At 33.2% G+C, this 19,127-nt stretch overlaps 1 protein-coding gene across 3 annotated transcripts; it reads right to left on the reverse strand.

Moving 5' to 3' along the window:
- Positions 1–392: 392 nt before the first annotated feature.
- Positions 393–15,642, reverse strand: LOC130644426 (cytochrome P450 1A5-like). 3 transcript variants are annotated; one of them, XM_057450031.1, is made up of 3 exons: positions 3,275–3,369; positions 2,642–2,768; positions 393–2,558 (listed from the first exon to the last, which is right to left on the reverse strand). In XM_057450031.1, exons 1-3 carry the CDS (start codon positions 3,302–3,304, stop codon positions 1,198–1,200), a joined length of 1,518 nt encoding a protein of 505 aa, XP_057306014.1. In that variant the 5' UTR covers positions 3,305–3,369; the 3' UTR covers positions 393–1,197. The 3 variants fall into 3 exon arrangements, with proteins under 3 accessions (XP_057306014.1, XP_057306015.1, XP_057306016.1); XM_057450032.1 differs by lacking the exon at positions 3,275–3,369 and adding an exon at positions 15,451–15,642 and having other exon boundaries at positions 396–2,558; XM_057450033.1 differs by lacking the exon at positions 3,275–3,369 and adding an exon at positions 6,110–6,279 and having other exon boundaries at positions 396–2,558.
- Positions 15,643–19,127: the final 3,485 nt, after the last annotated feature.

The following is a 19,127-nucleotide window of genomic DNA, read 5'->3' on the forward strand; positions in this document are numbered from 1 at the left end:
GATATTACCTTCAGCAATTTTAAACTTCACAGAATTTAGGCACTTCAAAGAAAAACGACAAGAAAATGTGAACTTTAAAAGCGTTGACTTTTAATAAGAAATAACAGCCAAAGTACAGTGGTACGGTTGTTAAACATAACTATTAAAAAAGTCATTTTCGTAGATAATAGCAATTACCATAGAAAAGTGCCTGATTTGAATGTCTGTAATTTTTAATAGCCTTTGGTAATTTATTTTTGTACAAAGAAAGGAAAATCCGCTCCCAACTTGTCTACATTGAAAAGCAAACGTTGTGTAATATGACGTTTAGTTTCGCACAAGGCATGAATAAATTCAACATCGACATTGGAACCTATTAGGATTTACTGCGTTTCGTTTCCCATTAAATAAAAATATTTGTCACCATTCCACCACGATATTTTGCACTTATTTGCTTGATATTGCTCATTCGCAATTTATAGTTTTATTCGACGGCAGAGGCGTTGAACGTGACTAATTAAAATTGCTATTATTTTAGATGTCACATCATTCCACATGTAAAGCATATGCTTACTTCAGGAACAGTGTTTTTGGTTTTAAAGTTAATTCCTCCTTCTTGGAAATCTTGGAAATCACAAAAAAGCTTTCTAGGAAGATCCCTAATCCCTTTAATTTCGGTTTTTTGAAATTTCCAGAATTACATTTTGGGACACACTGTCATTAAACTTTCGCCGGAAAACACTTTCGCCAATTAATAAAATCGCGAAACCGTTTAAAATATTTTATTATAAGTTCGGTTTTTCTTAATGTTTCGTTACAACGTTTTAAAAAAAAAAATGTAAAATAAATAATTATTGGGTACTTGGGTCATACACAAAAGGATTTTTTGGGAGATTGTTTTATTACACTGTAAATAGCAGTACATTCACATAACCTAATTGTCTATATAAAAGTCATTGATCGAAGTCTGAATTATGTCGGAGTGAAAAGTCATTGATCGCAGTCTGAATTATGTCGGAGTGAAAAGTCATTGATTGCAGTCTGAATTATGTCGGAGTGAAAAGTCATTGATCGCAGTCTGAATTATGTCGGAGTGAAAAGTCATTGATTGCAGTCTGAATTATGTCGGAGTGAAAAGTCATTGATCGCAGTCTGAATTATGTCGGAGTGAAAAGTCATTGATTGCAGTCTGAATTATGTCGGAGTGCTCGAGGTCTTTTAAATGTTGTTATTTGTTGCGATTTTGGATATTTGAATGGTATAACTTTTAGGCTGCGATGTAAGTCCTGGTAATGGCTGCATATCTGGTGGATGCTGATCAATTGTAAATTCGAACGATTTTATAAATGTTCCCAGAAGAACAAACATTTCTGAAAATGCCAGTTTATCGCCAGGACATTTTCGAAGACCGGATGAAAACGTTGCTAGCTTCCTAACTGCATTTTTATCGATTGCTCCATCTGCGTCCAGGAAATTATCAGGATTTATTATATCTGGTTCTTTCCAGAGGGTTGAGTCTTTATTTACCGCCCAAATATTTGAAAGAACCATTGTACCCTTTGGAATAAAGTACTCACTGGTTTGAACATCTTCTGTGGTGGTACGAGGTAGACCCATGGGTGCTGTCGAAGCATTGCGTAATATTTCATTTATGGTAGCACAGAAGTATGGACAGTCGCTTTGATGTTCAATTCTTAAAATTTCATCAGGAGAAACCCGTTGAATCTCATTTCGGCATTTTATCGTCACTTCAGGTTGATCGTCTAGGAACAGTAAGGCCCAGCTTAAGGTTATAGCAACAGTATCAAAACCTCCACCTAGTATATCGGCAATTACTCTGGCTAACTCTAGTTTTTCACTGTTAGATAGTTCTGTTACACCCAGCATATCTCTATAATACTCCAAGTATGTTTGTAAAAGTCCCCAATTATTTGCATTGTGTTCATCAATTTTGTTAAGAATGTAAGAGTAAAAGGCTGCTGCACTTTCTTTAATAGCCGTTAATCGCTTGTTTGGAAACATTTCTAGAATCTTAAAAAAATCGGCAGGATTATTAGCTTCAGCACTTTCAAACCATCTACGATTAAAATTGACCAATGCGATTAAATCTTGATCGTCATAGTCAAAATTTCTCCCAAAAGTTAAATTTACGATTAAGCTTGGAACGATTTTGTAAAATGCCTCTCCTGGATTAAAGGGTTTCTTGAAATGTGCGAATTTGTCAAACAAGTTTACCATCTTGTGTACTTCCTGCTCCATTATAAAATTTAACTTTTCCTTGTCAGAAAACAAACGATGTAGAGCTTTTACTGTCATTTTTCTATTCAGTCTATACGCCTCACTGAAATCACACATACTTATTCCTATACAACCATGTCTTGTTTTATTAAAAGTGGCCAAATCAGGCCGGCCTGCAAATGATTTTGCCTTTTTAACAAACGCTTCATATATTGCAGCTCGACTGTTTAACACAAGCGTTAATCTTGATCCCAGTTGAACACAAAACGTATTGCCGTACGTACGAGATAAATCATTCATGATAACATGCAACGGTGCTGAGCAGATTTTGTGAAGGTATCCTATAACACAAATATTAGCTGATTAAATAATTTTAATCTTCTATTTTTTATGCACTAGTTTGTTATTATTAATTTATGTTTACCAATTACAGGAAGGCCATTTGGTCCCGGTGGCAATTGTTTTCCTTTCCAAAAGATCTTCTTCAAGATAAAGGACACGCCAAAAGCAAAGATTATGGCCAAAGCAGTAGAAACCATATCGAGTTGAATCTAAAATTCGAGATATTTCTTAATATAATTAAACATAAAAACAACAAGTAAATGACGCTGGGGTTTATAACAATTTCTCTGGTTTAACATTTTAAATTAAATCGTGAATATTAAACCAATTCTTCTTAAGTCTATAAGAGCCATTTAGTTAGCATTTTCAGAATTGAACAAAAATAACATAACAACTTCACTCCCTTCCCTTATTAGCTGTGCGAATGCACCATTAAGTACTTTGCTGTGGTATTTCGACTTGTTCATTGAAAATCAGAAGGACATTCTAATTTGCAACTGTTGACAATTAGCCTGTGATTTTTAACTGTTTGAAAATATTGAATCACGTCAACAAAAAATCTTTTTTTCTTGAACTGTTCGTCAAAAGCACATCATCCCATACATTTCCTTCATGAACGTTTTAAACTCTGCACAATAGAGAGAGGTCATCGTTTTTCTCTATTGTGCACCGATTACTGACATCGTCAAAATTTCAATGACAAATCTTTTCTTACCTTTTTCTGCCTAATTGGATTTTTCCACATGCTTATCGACTAGTTCATTAATTATAAAATTACGCTGTATATCATTCATATACAACTAATCGTATGACTCGCAGAATAATCCACTGATAGGCATTGAAATGTCAAAAAACTAGTCGTTATGGTCCGGGAAATAATCCTTTTTTATTATAACCGATTTCTAAATTAAAAGGCTAGAATAAAACAGACAATGAACGCATAAGGAAAATTAATTCTGCATCACAAATCCGCTACAGAAAAAAGTAACAAATTTTGATAGGTTGTATAACGGTGTAATTATCAGCTCGTTTCTGATTGGTTAATGAATTTCGATCCTCTGCAATTATATAAATACATGCTCAACATCATTTTACTTCGCCCGATGATGGGAGAAGGATCTCCCGAAACGTCGCCTACTAAACTATCATGTTCAAGAAATGATAAACTTTCCACAGTAAGAAAAAAAGCACTTTTATTTGTTATCATTCTCGTTATAAAATTAAAATTTAAACAAAATAAACAAAATAAAGAACAATATTAATAATCTCTTTAATAATAGCCGTATTTTGTCTGTCTGTCCGCGATAGGCGAGTCCCGTGGCTGAAACACGAAATGCAATAAAAAAAAGGACGGGCTACCCTGTGGATTTTTCCACGGGTTAACGGCTAGTCTATATTATAATACCCGTTTACGTCAGTCACGCAAAATGTTAACCGCAGTAGCAAGATATACTACCGTGGTATATGAAGGACGGGTAAACCCGTGGATTTATCAACGGCTAACGACTGGTAATAGCAATTACTTCTAACTTTCCATGTGCACTCATTTATGACAAGGCAAATGCATTAAGGAAACAATAAGAGTTCATTTAACCGTGACTTTTTTTAATTATTTTCTTTTTTACAATTAAAGAAACGTATTTGCAAAATTATATAAACAAGGGAACGAAAATAATCGATTATTAAATGTGAGATATCACTACTACGCTTTCTTAAGGAAATACAACGAATCTGTTTTCCCTTCGACAGACAGGCAGAAGTAGGGTTTTATTTATAAACTATTCGTTAGCCGGTGATATAATCCACGGGAAAATGCTTGTCTTGAATATTTCTTTTAACATATTTTGTGCTTTTCCTAGGTTCCGTGAATTGAGAATATAAGCGGCGTGAAACTGCCATTATCAACACTCAAAATTCTACGATTTAACATATTTTGTGCTTTTCCTAGGCTCTGTTTACTTTTGGCGTACGAACAGACAACTACAGCTTTTATTATAAAGAAGATTTAACAAATTTCTTATTTTTCAAAGCTCGTTATAAATAGTAATTCGGCATAAAACTTTTAAAAAATTGTCGTAATTACTAAAGACTATATTGCATATATTGCAAAATAATGACAACTAGTCAAGAAGGCGTGTAGATAAAAATCCGCTTATGCAGAAGAAAAATAGAGAAAAAAACCGTCACTTAAATTTCGATGACGTCAGTAAAGTCTTGCTAATATACTAAAAACGCGGATCAAGAAAATGTTAAAGTTAATTTACTTTTGACGAAGAGATAATGGGGTTTGGAAGTTTTTTGATGCCATCATCATCACGTCCATGCCGAAACAGTTTGGGAAATTTACCCAATTTGGTCCCAAGTTGTGCCTAGTTACTCACACGATTAAGAATGACTGACGTCACCATCTCGTTTCCAAGTTCTTTAACATTAACGTCGTGCCGTAACGTCAGAAGATTTAACATTTGAGCCAAAGTTTTTCGGCGACATCAGAAGAAAGAGAACAAATGTCAAAATTGCGTCAGTACGTCTGTAAGGACAGACGTACTGACTCATTGTATTATTATAAGAGATAACATAGCTGACATTTTGCATTAAAATACATATGTCGAAGCAATAAAAGAATCATTACAAACAACATTAAACTAGAAACTACAGTGGATATGTATTCTGTGCATTATGCACAAAATTTTTTAACTGAATTGTTCTGTTTATTGTTAGAAACGAAGTACCCATAAGAATTTAACCACAGAGTTTTTTATAACATAGCAATTATTGTATAAAATAAATTGGTTGATAAATGATATAAAAAAGACAATGTGTCTTATAAGAACGGCGAGGCTGAGAGTTTCTTAAGAATATTTGGCACAAATTCCTTCATAGATTATACAAGTACAAAAGAATTTAAGTAGAATCTCTAGGAAATAATTATTTTCGATTATTTTTTTCATCATTTTTATCAAAAGAATTGTATGTGCTTTTACAATAGATATCATCTATTTTTACAAATCCACACTAATTATCATCTTTGGGAAATCGGACCCTATACTCTACACAAGAGCATAACTAAGAACAATTGAGGATGAAAAATATAAAGAAAGTATATACGAACTAAAATTTAGAGGATGTTCTTATTAGAAAAAAAAACACGCAGTTTCTTATTTTCTCTTCCTGTAACAAAAATTAAATTTCCAGGGCTGAACAAAAATTAAATTGTCAACAGTAATGTATTGACCCACAATTAACTAAGTACAAAATATTTAAATATGTTACTACGCTGTACATTTTTCTACCAATCTGTGTTTTATATGTCAATATGAGCTGATATTACGCCAACCTGCATTTTTGGTTTTCTCTGAGTGTTAAAATGGTACTCCCCGAGACCACTTAGTGCACATCAAATATTCAATAATAATAGTTATTGTTTGAGCCGTTTTTAAAATTTGTACGTGCAAAAAGTTCGAATAGCCGATGATGTACGCACGTTGTGAAATTATATACAATTAAGAAAAAAGTAACTTTCTTGCTATTGAAAAGACACTAGACTTACCTTTAAAAACTTTTTGAACTTCTAGATTAGCCTGCAACCCCTTATGAGAAGGAGGTGTTAACCGCTGCGTATTTAAGGCTTTTTTTGCTAATTACCGTTGCACGTAAAATTAATTGCATATTAGCTTCATGAATACGTGCGGGATGGAGACGACTATGCTCTCGTCCTATCTTGCAATAAAAATGTGTGATCTAAGCCTGTTTAATGTAAATGGGTCGTTAAAATGAACACATGGATGACAATGCTGTGCAGATAATGTTCACTACTTAATTAAAAACAATTTTTTAAAACCACATTAGCGTGACAAGAGAGAATAACATTTTCCGCTTTCGCAAGAGAAACAATGCAACTTTTTTTAACAAAAAAGCTACGAATTTTTTTTATAATCGTACTGCTATGTCTCCAATTATTTAGGCAATTATGTGACCTTTGACCTTTTTTTGAAACCGAAGCTTGATATGAGAAGGCGCAACATAAAAGTTCTTAGACCATGGCTAATAATGCGACAGAACCAATGCATCCTGAGATGAAATCAACTTCAGGGTTTAAGCACGTACTGGATTGGACCCGCTACATATACCAATAACAAAAAAGTTTAAAAATTTTAAAGTTAAACATCTGTTTATATAGAAAATATTTTCTCGAGTGAGCGAGAAATGTTTCAGCATAATACCGTTTCCACTTTTGTTCCTATGCCATAGGTGAGAAGACTATTCAACCGGATGAGAAAATGTCCTGTGAAGAGTAATGATTATTTATTTCCAAATTAAAATTTTAACTTATCTGCCGAGAAAACGTCTGTTTAAATAGGATAATAATTTTCTATCCAAACGAGGTCTCGATAGACAAGCCTACTTATTCCCCAAATAACCGAGATCATGACCTGAGATCATTGCCTGTTTATAGGGAATTATTTTTGCTATGATCGCTAAAAAGTTAAGCACTTCCTTGATTAAACAGATTAAGATTAAGAAAATTTTAAATCACGTACAAGTAAAAATACTTAACAATTTAGTAGTTTATTTGTTTATTTGTTTTGTCGTTGTTGTTGTTGTTGTTTTTGTTTTGTTTTCATAGTTCAATCTTTATTTTTGAATCACTTCTCTTTGTGAAACCAAAGGACCCTCTCTTTACATTTTTTGCTATCTACAATTTGTTTTATTTGCGCACCAATAATGAGCTTTATAAAACTTTGCGTATGCAGGATTCTTACGAAGAATGATTCTTGGCTTTTAAGATATAGAAAAGAGTTTTGTCACCTTATCCTGTTTGCCCGATAAGGCATCAACTTAAACAGTAAAGTTCACCTGTAACTTGTCTCTTCACACTAGTGATGCTATGTAAAATAAAAACTGGAATGCAGTAGCGCCGGACAACTGGAACCTTTAGGTAGAGGGTTAACAAAAGTTTTAGTTAAAGAAAGTTAAGAAAAGTAAGAGAGAGCTATTTTCAACCGAAAATGAAAAAAATGGAAAACACGAAAAGTGTACAATGTCACATGGGTGTTTCTCGTTTTTTTAAAACAAAATAATAAAACAATAATATATATTGCAATATATAAGACCATTAAAGTATTTTGTAATGGAGTGTGCTTACATATAATTTATCCAATCTTATGCAACGCTGCGTAGTAGAGACAATATATTCACATTTCAAAGAATAATCTACAAGGTTAATTACTCTGTACTTTTTTACTTATTTTACAAGGAATAAATTACGCTTTTTTTTCTTTCTTTTTTTGCCTTACATTTTGTTGTGTTCGAGTTATTCCACGTAAATACGCCCATGGAAACAAAATATGATGCGAGTTAAAAAAAGTTCAAGTTATTTAGCAGACATCTATAACGCAAAATTCTAAGAGAATAAGCAGTTTATGTGAAGAAAATTTGGACCCTGTATCCCATCTCAGCCTACTGTGCATTAAAAGTGAAGAAATATCAGAAATAAGGGTGCTCAAAGATTATCTTTTTACTTGTTTATTACAAAAAAACAACCTCAGACTTATTAGAAAAGTGGGCGTCCTTATATTTTACCAGCACATTTTCAATGTTTTTTAACTGGACGGCACATTTTGCAATATTCACATAATTATTATGCCCAGGGTTCTAGTTATATGGAAAGCTATATTTAACCAATGTAATTTTTGAGAAGGCTATTTCCAAATCAAAAAACAGCATAGAGGGCCGCAGGTATGCATATTTTAGACATTATCCTCCTTGCGCCCAACACAAACAGGTGGGAGCTTTTGTGATCTGCTATTACAGAATAGCTGCAGTTGAGTAAATATAAGACACATATGTTACTCAGTGCCCTACAATCCTGCTTCAAATTGAAAATAGAAACATGGACGTGCAGGTTAGTATGAAGTAAGTGAATAGATTAGGTATAAACGTGATATGCAATTATATTAGTCCATTAGATGAGGTGTATGTTATAATTAGTGCTAATGATTTTCTTATGATTTTTAACGATTCGTATCATTCTTCTAATGTCATTAAAACTCCTCGGTTTTTTGAGAAGTAACCGCATGACGTGAGAGTTCTTATCTTTCTAATTCCTTTTCAAACCTAAAACATCTGTTGCAAATTCTTGAGGTTTGACCTTCTTAACATTTATTTTCAAATATCAGAAGGGAAGTACTTGAGAATGTGCCCATCCTAACAACACTGGAAACTGAAGCTTAGTACTCACTGTGGTTTATATAAATTTTACAGTAAATTTTCTAATACAATTTTAAGGTTCTCAAATAAACGCGCTTTATACCCAAAAAAGCAAACCCCAGGATAAAAAAAATTGATATTGGGTTTCAAACTTCAAAGGCCGGCGACAACACGAACAGATATCAGAGTCCACCTTGCAGTTTGTGTTTCAATTTTTTAAAATCCGTTGGATTTTAAATATAGTAACACTTGTTATACAAGATCCTTACTAAAAAGTTAGAATCTGTATTTATATATAATACCACACCTTGCTATAAATTTACTCACTGTCGGTCTATCAACACGGAAGTCACAAGATAATGATTGTTGACTCTTGCGTGGAGCCAAATACCTCACAGTTATTACCTGCCGTTCTTCAGCTGACACTGGCTTTCAAAAACCCGTGTCTGATCGTTACATTTTATGTCCTATTACGAAAGTGAGTGCTGTAGATATCGAAAAAGATATTCTCGGTCATAGGCTTGTGGAAAAGGTTGTAGAATGCCCCGAGATTCTGTCTTTGCATAAAAAACGCTCTAATCCTAAAACACCGTTTTCGCTGCCTTTACTGTTCATACTACACTGATGTAAAATTATATGCTGAAGTTCCAAAATTTTGAGCAACACAAATAATATTTTTTTTAATATTTCTCTTTTATTTTTATTTTTTATTTTTAGATTAATTTTAGATTAAGACTAGTTTTATTCAACTTATAGTGCGTGATTCAGGAGTTAAAGTTGAAATTCAAACTCACTTAAAACTACCCTGCTAAAGCCGCTTAAACCTTACTTAAACCTCTAGTGCGAACCAAGCTAATATGTTAGAGATGAACTCAGATAGTTTATCCGGATGGTGTGTATATTCACCTATATAAAAATTTGCTTGTTTATTATGGAGAAATTTAAACTGCAATGCAAGAAAATTGCGCGCAAAATACATACACATTGTTATTGCGCGAAAGTTTAAAAATGCGAAATATATTTTTTGTCGTTAAATTAGGTTTTATCAAATATAAGCAAAAATATCTCGCTACAATAAATTTACTTAACCCTATCCGGTCCCCTTGGTAAGGTGCATGGTTAGGATACTTACTGGGTTTCTATATATATCTATTAGACATCTACATGTCAAACTATGATGTCCCATCCTTCTGGATGCCTTAGATACTGGCTATTACCCGAAACTATCCCTAGAAATCTCTATAAAATCGTTTATAAACCCGACATTACAGAATACTTAAACCTTGACTATATGTCTACGTTAATTTTATTTCTTTACTTCTTGAAATGTGTTTTCTTAGCATAGGTAATTCCCCAGTAAAACTATTTCATTTCATATTCCATATTCCATAGCCTCAAGGGTCAAAGTATTTTGCTTATCATAACATTAAGTCGCATTTTGCTAAACATATACCACCTACCTAAAAATTCCACACTTAAAATAACACACTTGAAAGAAAAAGGATGGACAAAACATCAACTCTATCACGTTTATAGCAAGTTGTTTATTGATATTGTATAGTGTGTTCAAAGTGTTTCCATTTGTGTTTATACGAGGCGAGATGACATGGTTGAATGTGCTGGCACAGACGACACGAGCCGAAATCTCAGCTACGCTAATAAACTTCAATAAAAGTAAAAAGTGTTTATTTGAGAAACAAGCTAGCCCACCTTGCCGAGATTTCGGTTGAATTCGGCTATTTTGTCATCCTTGTTTTCCCTAATACAAAACCATGCAGTATTAATAAAACAATACTAATTACGGTAATAAATAAACGAATCAAAACAGAGAAAAGAAAAAAAGGAGAAAATTAATAGCTGACATAACATCAGGAAAAGTTTTTGTCGGGAAAAGTTTTTGTCGGGAAAAATGACGAAATAAATTTATAGTTACGAAGGTTTTCCGTAAAATTCTCTGATTATTTTTATAAAGAATCAGTAAATATTCAAAAGTCTCACAAAATTAAAGAAATCATCTGTTACACTTTTCAGGGCTGTTTATCTGAGATACGGCACGGGACGTGTGCTGGTATGATTTTGCCTCGCCTCGCCTCTATATGCTGGGTGCCGAGATGTTTTCAATTGAAATATGTAGAAATTATTTCGTGTTTTTAAATGGAAAAAAAGAAAAACGGCCCGAAACCGGCTTAGTAAAAACGGGACGAAAAAAATTGTTCCAGGACAAAAAATGTCCGTATAACAGAAAGCGATTTTTTGTATAATTATTGATGAGAGCGGAATCTCGCAAACGTCCCGTCCCAGTAATCGTCCCGCCCGTCTTTCATGTTCACAGTCTTTAAATTTTTGGAGCAGAACGTCGCAGTTGTCAAATAAGTGATTCTATAATACATCTACGCTGTACTTTCTATTTACTTGTGTTAATGATGTAAAGCCTAAGTGAAGCATTAAAATAATGAAAATTAGTTTTAAACATTCTTTAACATTAAGTATAACTTTTTAAGTCAGGAAAACTTTACCAAAGAAATCGTTACGTAATAGAGAGAGATGGTATATCGTTGGTTTAGGTTAGCAAGAACAGATGAATGTGTTTAACAAAATCAATATCAAACGGTTTAACGTTACGTAATTGTTGAAACACTTTCATAACGAAAAAACAATGCTAAACTTACCAAGATTTGTGAAATCCTATCACCTACACTTTGTTGAACTCTCTGGCTGCATGGAAACTATTCAAGTCCTTTGTAATACTTAACAAAATATTTTTAGAACAACTAATGATTGTCTCCCACATGCACACACACGTCGGAAACTTAAAACCCAAAGAATGTGTTAGTTTCCTATGAAAAACTACACACCTCAATGCTATACTTTCGTAAACACTGTTTTTTTTTCTTTAGCAAAATTTAACAAGAAATGTATTTAAAACACGTTCATATAAATTGCAAGTAATAAATTTACTCTGCGGACTCCCAGAAGAAGCTGCGACGTAACCATTTTACGCAGAGATAGAAACAGGTATTGCCACCAATTGAAGCGGTAACTTCCCCAAAAAATCAAAATTCGCTGATATCAGCGTTTATCCTACGACGTCTGATTTTTCAAAGAACAGAGTGCTTGCTATTAATTACCGGTTTTTATACAGCGCAGTCTGGGCACAAGTAAGGCGCTTGTAGCGACAAATATTAGATTTTTTTTTGTTTGACTTAATTGCCCAGTACTACGAAAGCCGAGAGAAATCAGAAAAGGTTTTAAGAAATTAATTTCTTTATGAGTAATCTTTTTGAAAACCTTTTAAATAAAACGAATCGAATCTTACATACCAATACTTTCAAAATCAGTCCGTAGATCTTTTCAAAAAACTATTTTTCACAATCAAATTAAAAACCTTTTTAAAAAAAGTTTTTGGAAAATTAAATTAAAAGTCTTTTCAAAAAACATTCTTTTCTTCGGTTTGTGAATGACAAAACTAGTTGGTGGCTCATGGATAAATCTATGAGTTTGCCGTCATTTATTTACTGCATGTTGTGTGTCTTGCTACCGCAGTTACCATTTTGCGTGACAGACAGACAGACAAACGGACGGATGGAATTCCAGTATTATTGAAGAGATAAATTGGCGCGGCATAGTAGTAGTAAACGAACATGTACTGTTACAAAACTTGTATAAATTGCTAAAAGTATGGCAGCAAAGTTCAACATACCCAAAAGTGTTGCTGGAAATGTGGAGGAAAAACTAGAACAAGATTATGACACAGGCAGGGCAGACGAAGGTTCAGAAACCATGACACTTCAGCAGTTTACCATAACAAGAGAGAATAAAAAATAACTGGCTTTTGCATTAAACGATTACCAACAAGCCCCCCCCCCCCCCCTTCCCCCCCAAAAAAAGAGAAATAAATTTTTATTAAAGTGGGATTAACGAAAAGTCAGGCGAGCTAAAAAAAATTAAAAGTTGTTTGCCTGTTCAAGTATACAAAAAGTGTAATGTCATTGACTGTTGTTGAAAAATAAACGTGATTAATATTTTTGTGAACTGGAAGAATACGTTTCATTATATCCGGTCATGAGTAAAGTCGTTCTTCTACCAGGTACTGGAAAAAGTTTTTGTTTGGACTGATACAAATTAGAGATCAAAAATCTTTATGTCAAATGTGTATTTTGTCTATGCTTGAAAGCAGCTTTCTTCCAACAAACGAATGATTCATTTAAGGAATCACCAAAATTGTCAATGAGAATCCTACCATCTGGACAAAGAATCAGATGAAGTCCAGCTGCTCCAAATTCCTGACAAAAAGAGATGACGAGACGACAATGATTCAGTTGAAAATCATGAAATACATGAAATATGTTTTCAAGTACTTAAGGTGTCATATTCTCAAGTCATTAATACATTCACACTTGAGAAAGCTTCGTTCTCAGCAAAGAAATTATCTAATACATATCCAGATACAATGCAGAAACGCAAACTCCATTTTAAAATGCTGTGACCTCGTTAAAGGTATACCTTATTGGAGATGACTCCACTGATCGAGAAAGTTGTTTTTTGAACATGCTAAGAAACTCATCATGCGCTCTGGAGATTCTGGACAATTTACATTTTTACGCAATATGGCTGCAATTGCCTTAAGCGGGTGAATTTTCTTTGCTGTTGCAGTAAAACGTTTGGAGTACTGAGTTGTTAATACTTTTAAAAAACGATTTGATGCTAGCCTCAAAAAACTATTTCTCAAGTTTAAAGAAATAAATGCAATTTGAGATATATCTATCACTATTGATTGTCCAATTGCAGCGAAGAAATCCAAGCAATGCCTTTTAGTATTGATCTACTAGGATTAAAAGCAATCTTACATTATCATTACAAAGACAGCGCCAGAAAGTTAACGATGCGGGCAAGCAAACTTCGCAAGAGTTACTGAAAGTATTGAAAAATGTTTCCCACACTATCAGAACATAGGTGACTAGAATAGATAAAATAACTGAAGTAGCCGAAAAAAAAAGATCTAGAAAAAAAGTATATAATAAACAATACAATACAGTATACAATTTTATTAATTGTGTTGACAGTTTAGATGCAGAGAACTTGCGCCTGGAAACCATCGTAATTGATTCGGACAGTGAGGAAGATGTAGTAGCTTCTGACAAAAAAGTTTTTGAAAAAGCTGAACAAAAAGAATTTCTCTGATTGGTCGCGTACAGGTCTGTTCTGGAAAGAAAAGAAAGGAAGTAACTTAAACAGCTGGAGATTAAGAAGACTTTGTCAAAAACCAACAACGCAATAAAGCATTCCTTGCTTGTAATACACGGTGATTGCGACACTCCTCAATTGGACAAGAGGAAAATTACAATCCTAAACCTAATTCAAAACTTGAAGGAAGCAAGAGCCCTGATATTTTCATGGATCCTGAAAGTTTTAACTTGTCAAGGTAGAACTTGACTATTTCTTCTTCCCAATAAATTATAAAAACAGTGGAGGAACAAAATAGTTACGCCGAAACCGGTAACTGTCTGTTTTTATGTCTATTTTACCTGCACATTACACATCCAAGATTTCAAGAGATTTCTTGTTAGTGACACATAAAGCGTTAATGGCGGAAAATTAACTTTACAAGGGTTTCCGTCTCATTCGATTTGTAGGCACATGTTTTTTTCGAATAAATAAATTTTTATTTTAATCCTTATTGTGTTTTGGGACTGTCAGACCAGCAGAAAATTTTACATAAAGTTAAATTTATTTACAAAAACCGGACATATCCAGTGGATAGGTAAATATGACGCAACAAGTCAAGCTAAATCAGCAACATTAACGACCTAACCAATTGAATTGGTGCAGTCTCGAAAAGTAACTTGACACGGCCGTTATAACAACCACAAGAATGTATTGTTTATTTATTGTTGTCACTTTTTCTATATTTACAATCTACGCGTGACGTCAGAAAGTAGTTTATTTTTTAGGATAAATGTGCTATGTTCCTTCCTTAAAGCGTACCTTATCAACAGCTTACTTGAGACAATTCAGGCAACAATGCACATACCAAATCGTTAGAAAATAAGCAGTTTTTTTCTTAGTAAAGTTTACACTAAATTACCCCGGCTAATTACAAATGCACAGGAAGTCTTTGATGTGAGTTTACGAAAGGGGATATTCGCGTGGATTCAGATCATTTTATCAGTTACCAAAAATAGCAGTTTGCAACTAGTTAGTAAGTTGCCTTTCATTTGGACGCAAAGTCACTTTTGACCATGTGCGTCACTAATTTGAATAAAAAAACTTTCCAAAGAATTCTTTGCAGTTGGATATATCAGCGATTCACCCGCATCTTATTTTTATGTGCCAAAAACTACTTCTTGTCAAGATATTCACGACATCTTTACTATTTATTTTTATGAAGCAAATAGGCAGGGTTATATCACGCCTAGTTTGTGAATATTTACAAAGTTAAATTAGAGTAAAATATTTCTTCAAAGAAAAAACTCATTATAAATGTCACATATGGACCACTTTTTCATTGCAAGGTATATTTTTCCCACTAATTAAACTCGTATGAATAAGAATGCTGAACATGTGAGTTATGCCAAAACAAAATAAGGACCTTTATGGTTCTACTTGTGGAGCATCACTTATTTATAGTGTGTGCTTTTGTTAAAAAAAACGTGTGCCTGACACACTAACAAAAGAACTTACTTCTTCCTTGCGTTGTGCAAACTATACAACGATCAAACTCACGTGAAAAGTGAAATAGTTATTCAACACTCAGTTTTTCTTATTGCTACTGTCAAATTAAGATTAGATTCGTGTCAACAATTATATACTACAGCTGATCAATATACTCCTACTGTTTGTTCAATGATTCACCCCGTATTTATTTAAACACTAGTTATTTAAAACCAGAATCCATTTAAATTTAGTGTGCTTCTTATCACAAAAAAGGTTTGTTGATAATCTCATTAATAAAAGGCTAAAAAAAGCGTTTTAAACGAAATCCCGTGGAGGATTCCACTCAAAAGCATTTAAATGTTATTGTACTTTTCATCACAAACTGATTTGTTTTCAATTTTATTTAAAAGACACGAACAGTCGATTAAAACTCTGGATGAAATGGACAACAATAATAACAACGTTAATGGCCTGTGACTTTATCCGTACAATAATTTATAACAAAGCACTCGTCACGGCAAATTTATATTAGCATGGAATAAAATTTCCATTTAATAAAATCACTTTATTTTATCACATGATTTGTTCTAGCCAAATAAAATCGTAAACGAAACGCTTAAAAAATACAGAACGGGGCAGCATTATAGACGCTTTAAAAGGAAATTGCAAAAAATATAATTCACTTTGCCTGTTCCAGTCGTATTATTATATAAACTAGTCAATAGACCGTGGATAAATCCACGGGTTCCCCCGTCCTTTATATATCGCATTTCATGTTTCTGCGTTTGGCTTTAAATTGACGGGTGAGTATTTGATCAGCATCTACTCTCACGATGTTTACCTAAGAGACATTTATCTGTAATCTAAATAGGTGTTTTGAAAGACACCCTCTTTTAACAACAACACAAAATGTTTGTTCAGATTTAAAGTTTGTTATGGTCCTGTCTTTCACAGGCTTAATTGTTGTGTATTTGTTATTTGACTTAGCAGTAGATATTTTTCTTTAAAACTTATATCCTTAGAAAACAAAACATTGATGAGATGTCTAGTTAACACAGACTGTGCGTCACAAAGCAGGGAAATATATTTAGGTCAAGTAGTGAAAATAGAAAGCGTTGCCACAAAAAAAATATCACAACAAATTATGAAACTGGATAGTCATTAAAGAATTTATAGTCATTAGTTTACACGAGTTCAATTAATGCACAACTTGCCTTCCAGCCCCTTCTACTTCATATTCGAAGGTAGAATTCGTTGTGGAAATTGTACCGTCAAGATAAAAACAACAGGTGCCATTAGCCTGCATTTTGGCCAAAGTAACTCCAGCTAGTTTGACATGTTCCCGTTTCCCCCCTCTTATAACGCAAGTTAAATAACTTTTAATTTTATTCGTGTCTAACGAGCCCCAGTCAAAGATTAATAGAGTAAGCTTGTCAAAATTTCAGGTACGATTGATCAATTTATATAAAGGCCTGCAGTCTGCAACAAAAAAATTAATAAATTCTTAGAACAGCCTACGTGTAATAAGGTTGAATTTCACTACTATTTTCTCCTTTCCAAACCATTTCGTAAATTTAAAATCACACATTAGGTTAAACAAAAGCCATTTTTAATTTTCTTGACGAATTGAAAAAGCAAAGGACAAATCTTGTTTAAATGAAGTCACATCGTGTTGTTTCATGCAGAGATCTCACTTTATCAGTTAGCTATGTTGGTACTGATTTCTACCAATACACCATTCCTGGATTTATTTTTCGAAAAATAATTTGCATAAAAGCAAAGCAATTCTCAGTAAACCTTGTAAACATTAACAATTCAGCTGGTGGGTTTTTTATGTGTTGTAAATGATATTGTAATTTGTTTATTTTTCTAAATAATTGCAGGTTTTCGTAACGAAACTACATCTTCTGTAGTTCTACACGTATTTGTTTGGTAACATAAGAATATATATTTTGCGATGGAGCAGTCAGGAAAGATAGGAGGAAACCGGAAGCAACAAACTTAAAGAAATTGGAGTTTCAGTTTATATACCTGCATTCCTAAGAGAGTGTCCACAACTTACAAGGGCTAAAATAAAAAAAGCTAAATTACTGATTCTGTAAGGATGCATGGCTACAGAATTACATAAAGCCGATTTTATATAGTATGGTGGAGTAAAAGAAAAGATTATCTAATTAAAATATCCATCACAAACAACACAAACGAATTTCCCAAAACAAAACCGAGCGGTGTAAACGATTACGCGTGTGACCACTTCAACCTCTCATTGATCATAAGTGGACGGGAAGTACTACTATCTATAAAATACGTAGCTAGCTGTGTCTTTTTTGCTGATTTTTCTAAATATTTTAGTCCCTTGTTTTTGGTCTAAAATTGCGAGAGTCAACATATTTTGTGGATGATTGTATCTATGTAGAGGAAGATTCCTACTCAAAGCAAAACTATTTTACTCACTGTGTAGTATGTGTAGCAGCTAGCTAGCTAGCTCGAAAATATGTCAAAGAATTCTCTTATGCTAGACAAATAGGTAGTTTTATGCTAGCTAAGTCGCTACTGTTGTGTTAGCTAGCTTTAAGTGTAAATAAAGATGAAGAAGGGGTTCATAACTTTAAAAAATATACTAGCTACTTAACCTTAATTTCATTCTTGAAAATTTTCATTCTATTTTTAGCTGCGCTTGGCACCATCTTTAAAGAATAACAAAAACTCCATCACCGCTTACTAAAAACTGTACCAGAGAATGAAAATATTAAATTGCTGGGAAGCAATAATCCGTGAACCAAATTTTGAATTTTCGGATGGATAGTGGGGACAAGTGCATATACTCTTTACTTTTAACTTATATTTAAGTATTGTAATGTAGCAATAAGCTTCGCCGCTCCGCAAAAAGAGTTTAAAGTCTTTGTTTTTGTTTCAGCTAATTCTATATACAATAATTTCGTGGGTTTCTGTGCAGGATTTAGAAGAAAATAGCTTGCTAGCTAGCTTAAATAAGTTTAAAAGTTCCTTTACCAGAAAACTTGATTTAAAAACAAGGTAAGTGCTTATATAAAATAATTTTTGGATATCAAATATTTGCAAGGTGGTTTTCTGTCGTTTTCAGTTATATTTGGGCGACAATATTATATCGAACATGTTATTTTTGTCTTTTCTGCTCACAGATATATAATCTTAGAAAATTAAAGATGTTCTTAATTAATAGAAGAATCACAGTTCAAAATAATAAATTGCAAACAATTATTTTTAATGGTAATGTTACCTGTTCAGATAGTGCAACGTTGCAGTATTGCGACTTTGTAACAGCGGATAACTGTTCCAAGTACTTTTTCTAACCAGGCAGCTAGGTCTTTAGTCTAAAAATTTCCTTAGTGGCTTTGTGCTTCGTTTATAAAAGTTGTGATGTTTCATCTGTAAGTTGATTGCTATTTTATACCAAAGTTGCTCAAAAAAAAAAAACTATCCGCAAACTTTTCAAGTGCCTTGTTTTTCCATTTCAGCTCGGATTAACGTCGTTAGCACGTAAATGAAAGGAAAACATGTTACGTGCATCGGTAAGAGTCATGCATTTTATGTAGAAAACAAAAACAACTGCCTATTATATTTACGTATGAGTCATTCTTGACATACCATTTTTAGGAATTTTTTGATGTCAAGGTACTTTAATGAAAAGAAGTTTTATCTTTCAACTAATAATACTCTCACGA

Source organism: Hydractinia symbiolongicarpus, chromosome 5 (genome assembly GCF_029227915.1).
Source record: "Hydractinia symbiolongicarpus strain clone_291-10 chromosome 5, HSymV2.1, whole genome shotgun sequence".
NCBI lineage: Eukaryota > Metazoa > Cnidaria > Hydrozoa > Anthoathecata > Hydractiniidae > Hydractinia > Hydractinia symbiolongicarpus.

Bases quoted from the DNA above. Each gene is read 5' to 3' on its own strand.
- LOC130644426 (XM_057450031.1), bottom strand. From the start codon at position 3,304: ATGTGGAAAAATCCAATTAGGCAGAAAAAG. The intron at 2,769-3,274 runs GTAAGAAAAGAT...CTCGAATTTTAG, and splicing joins ATCCAATTAGGCAGAAAAAG to ATTCAACTCGATATGGTTTC. The intron at 2,559-2,641 runs GTAAACATAAAT...TTTGTGTTATAG, and splicing joins AAATGGCCTTCCTGTAATTG to GATACCTTCACAAAATCTGC.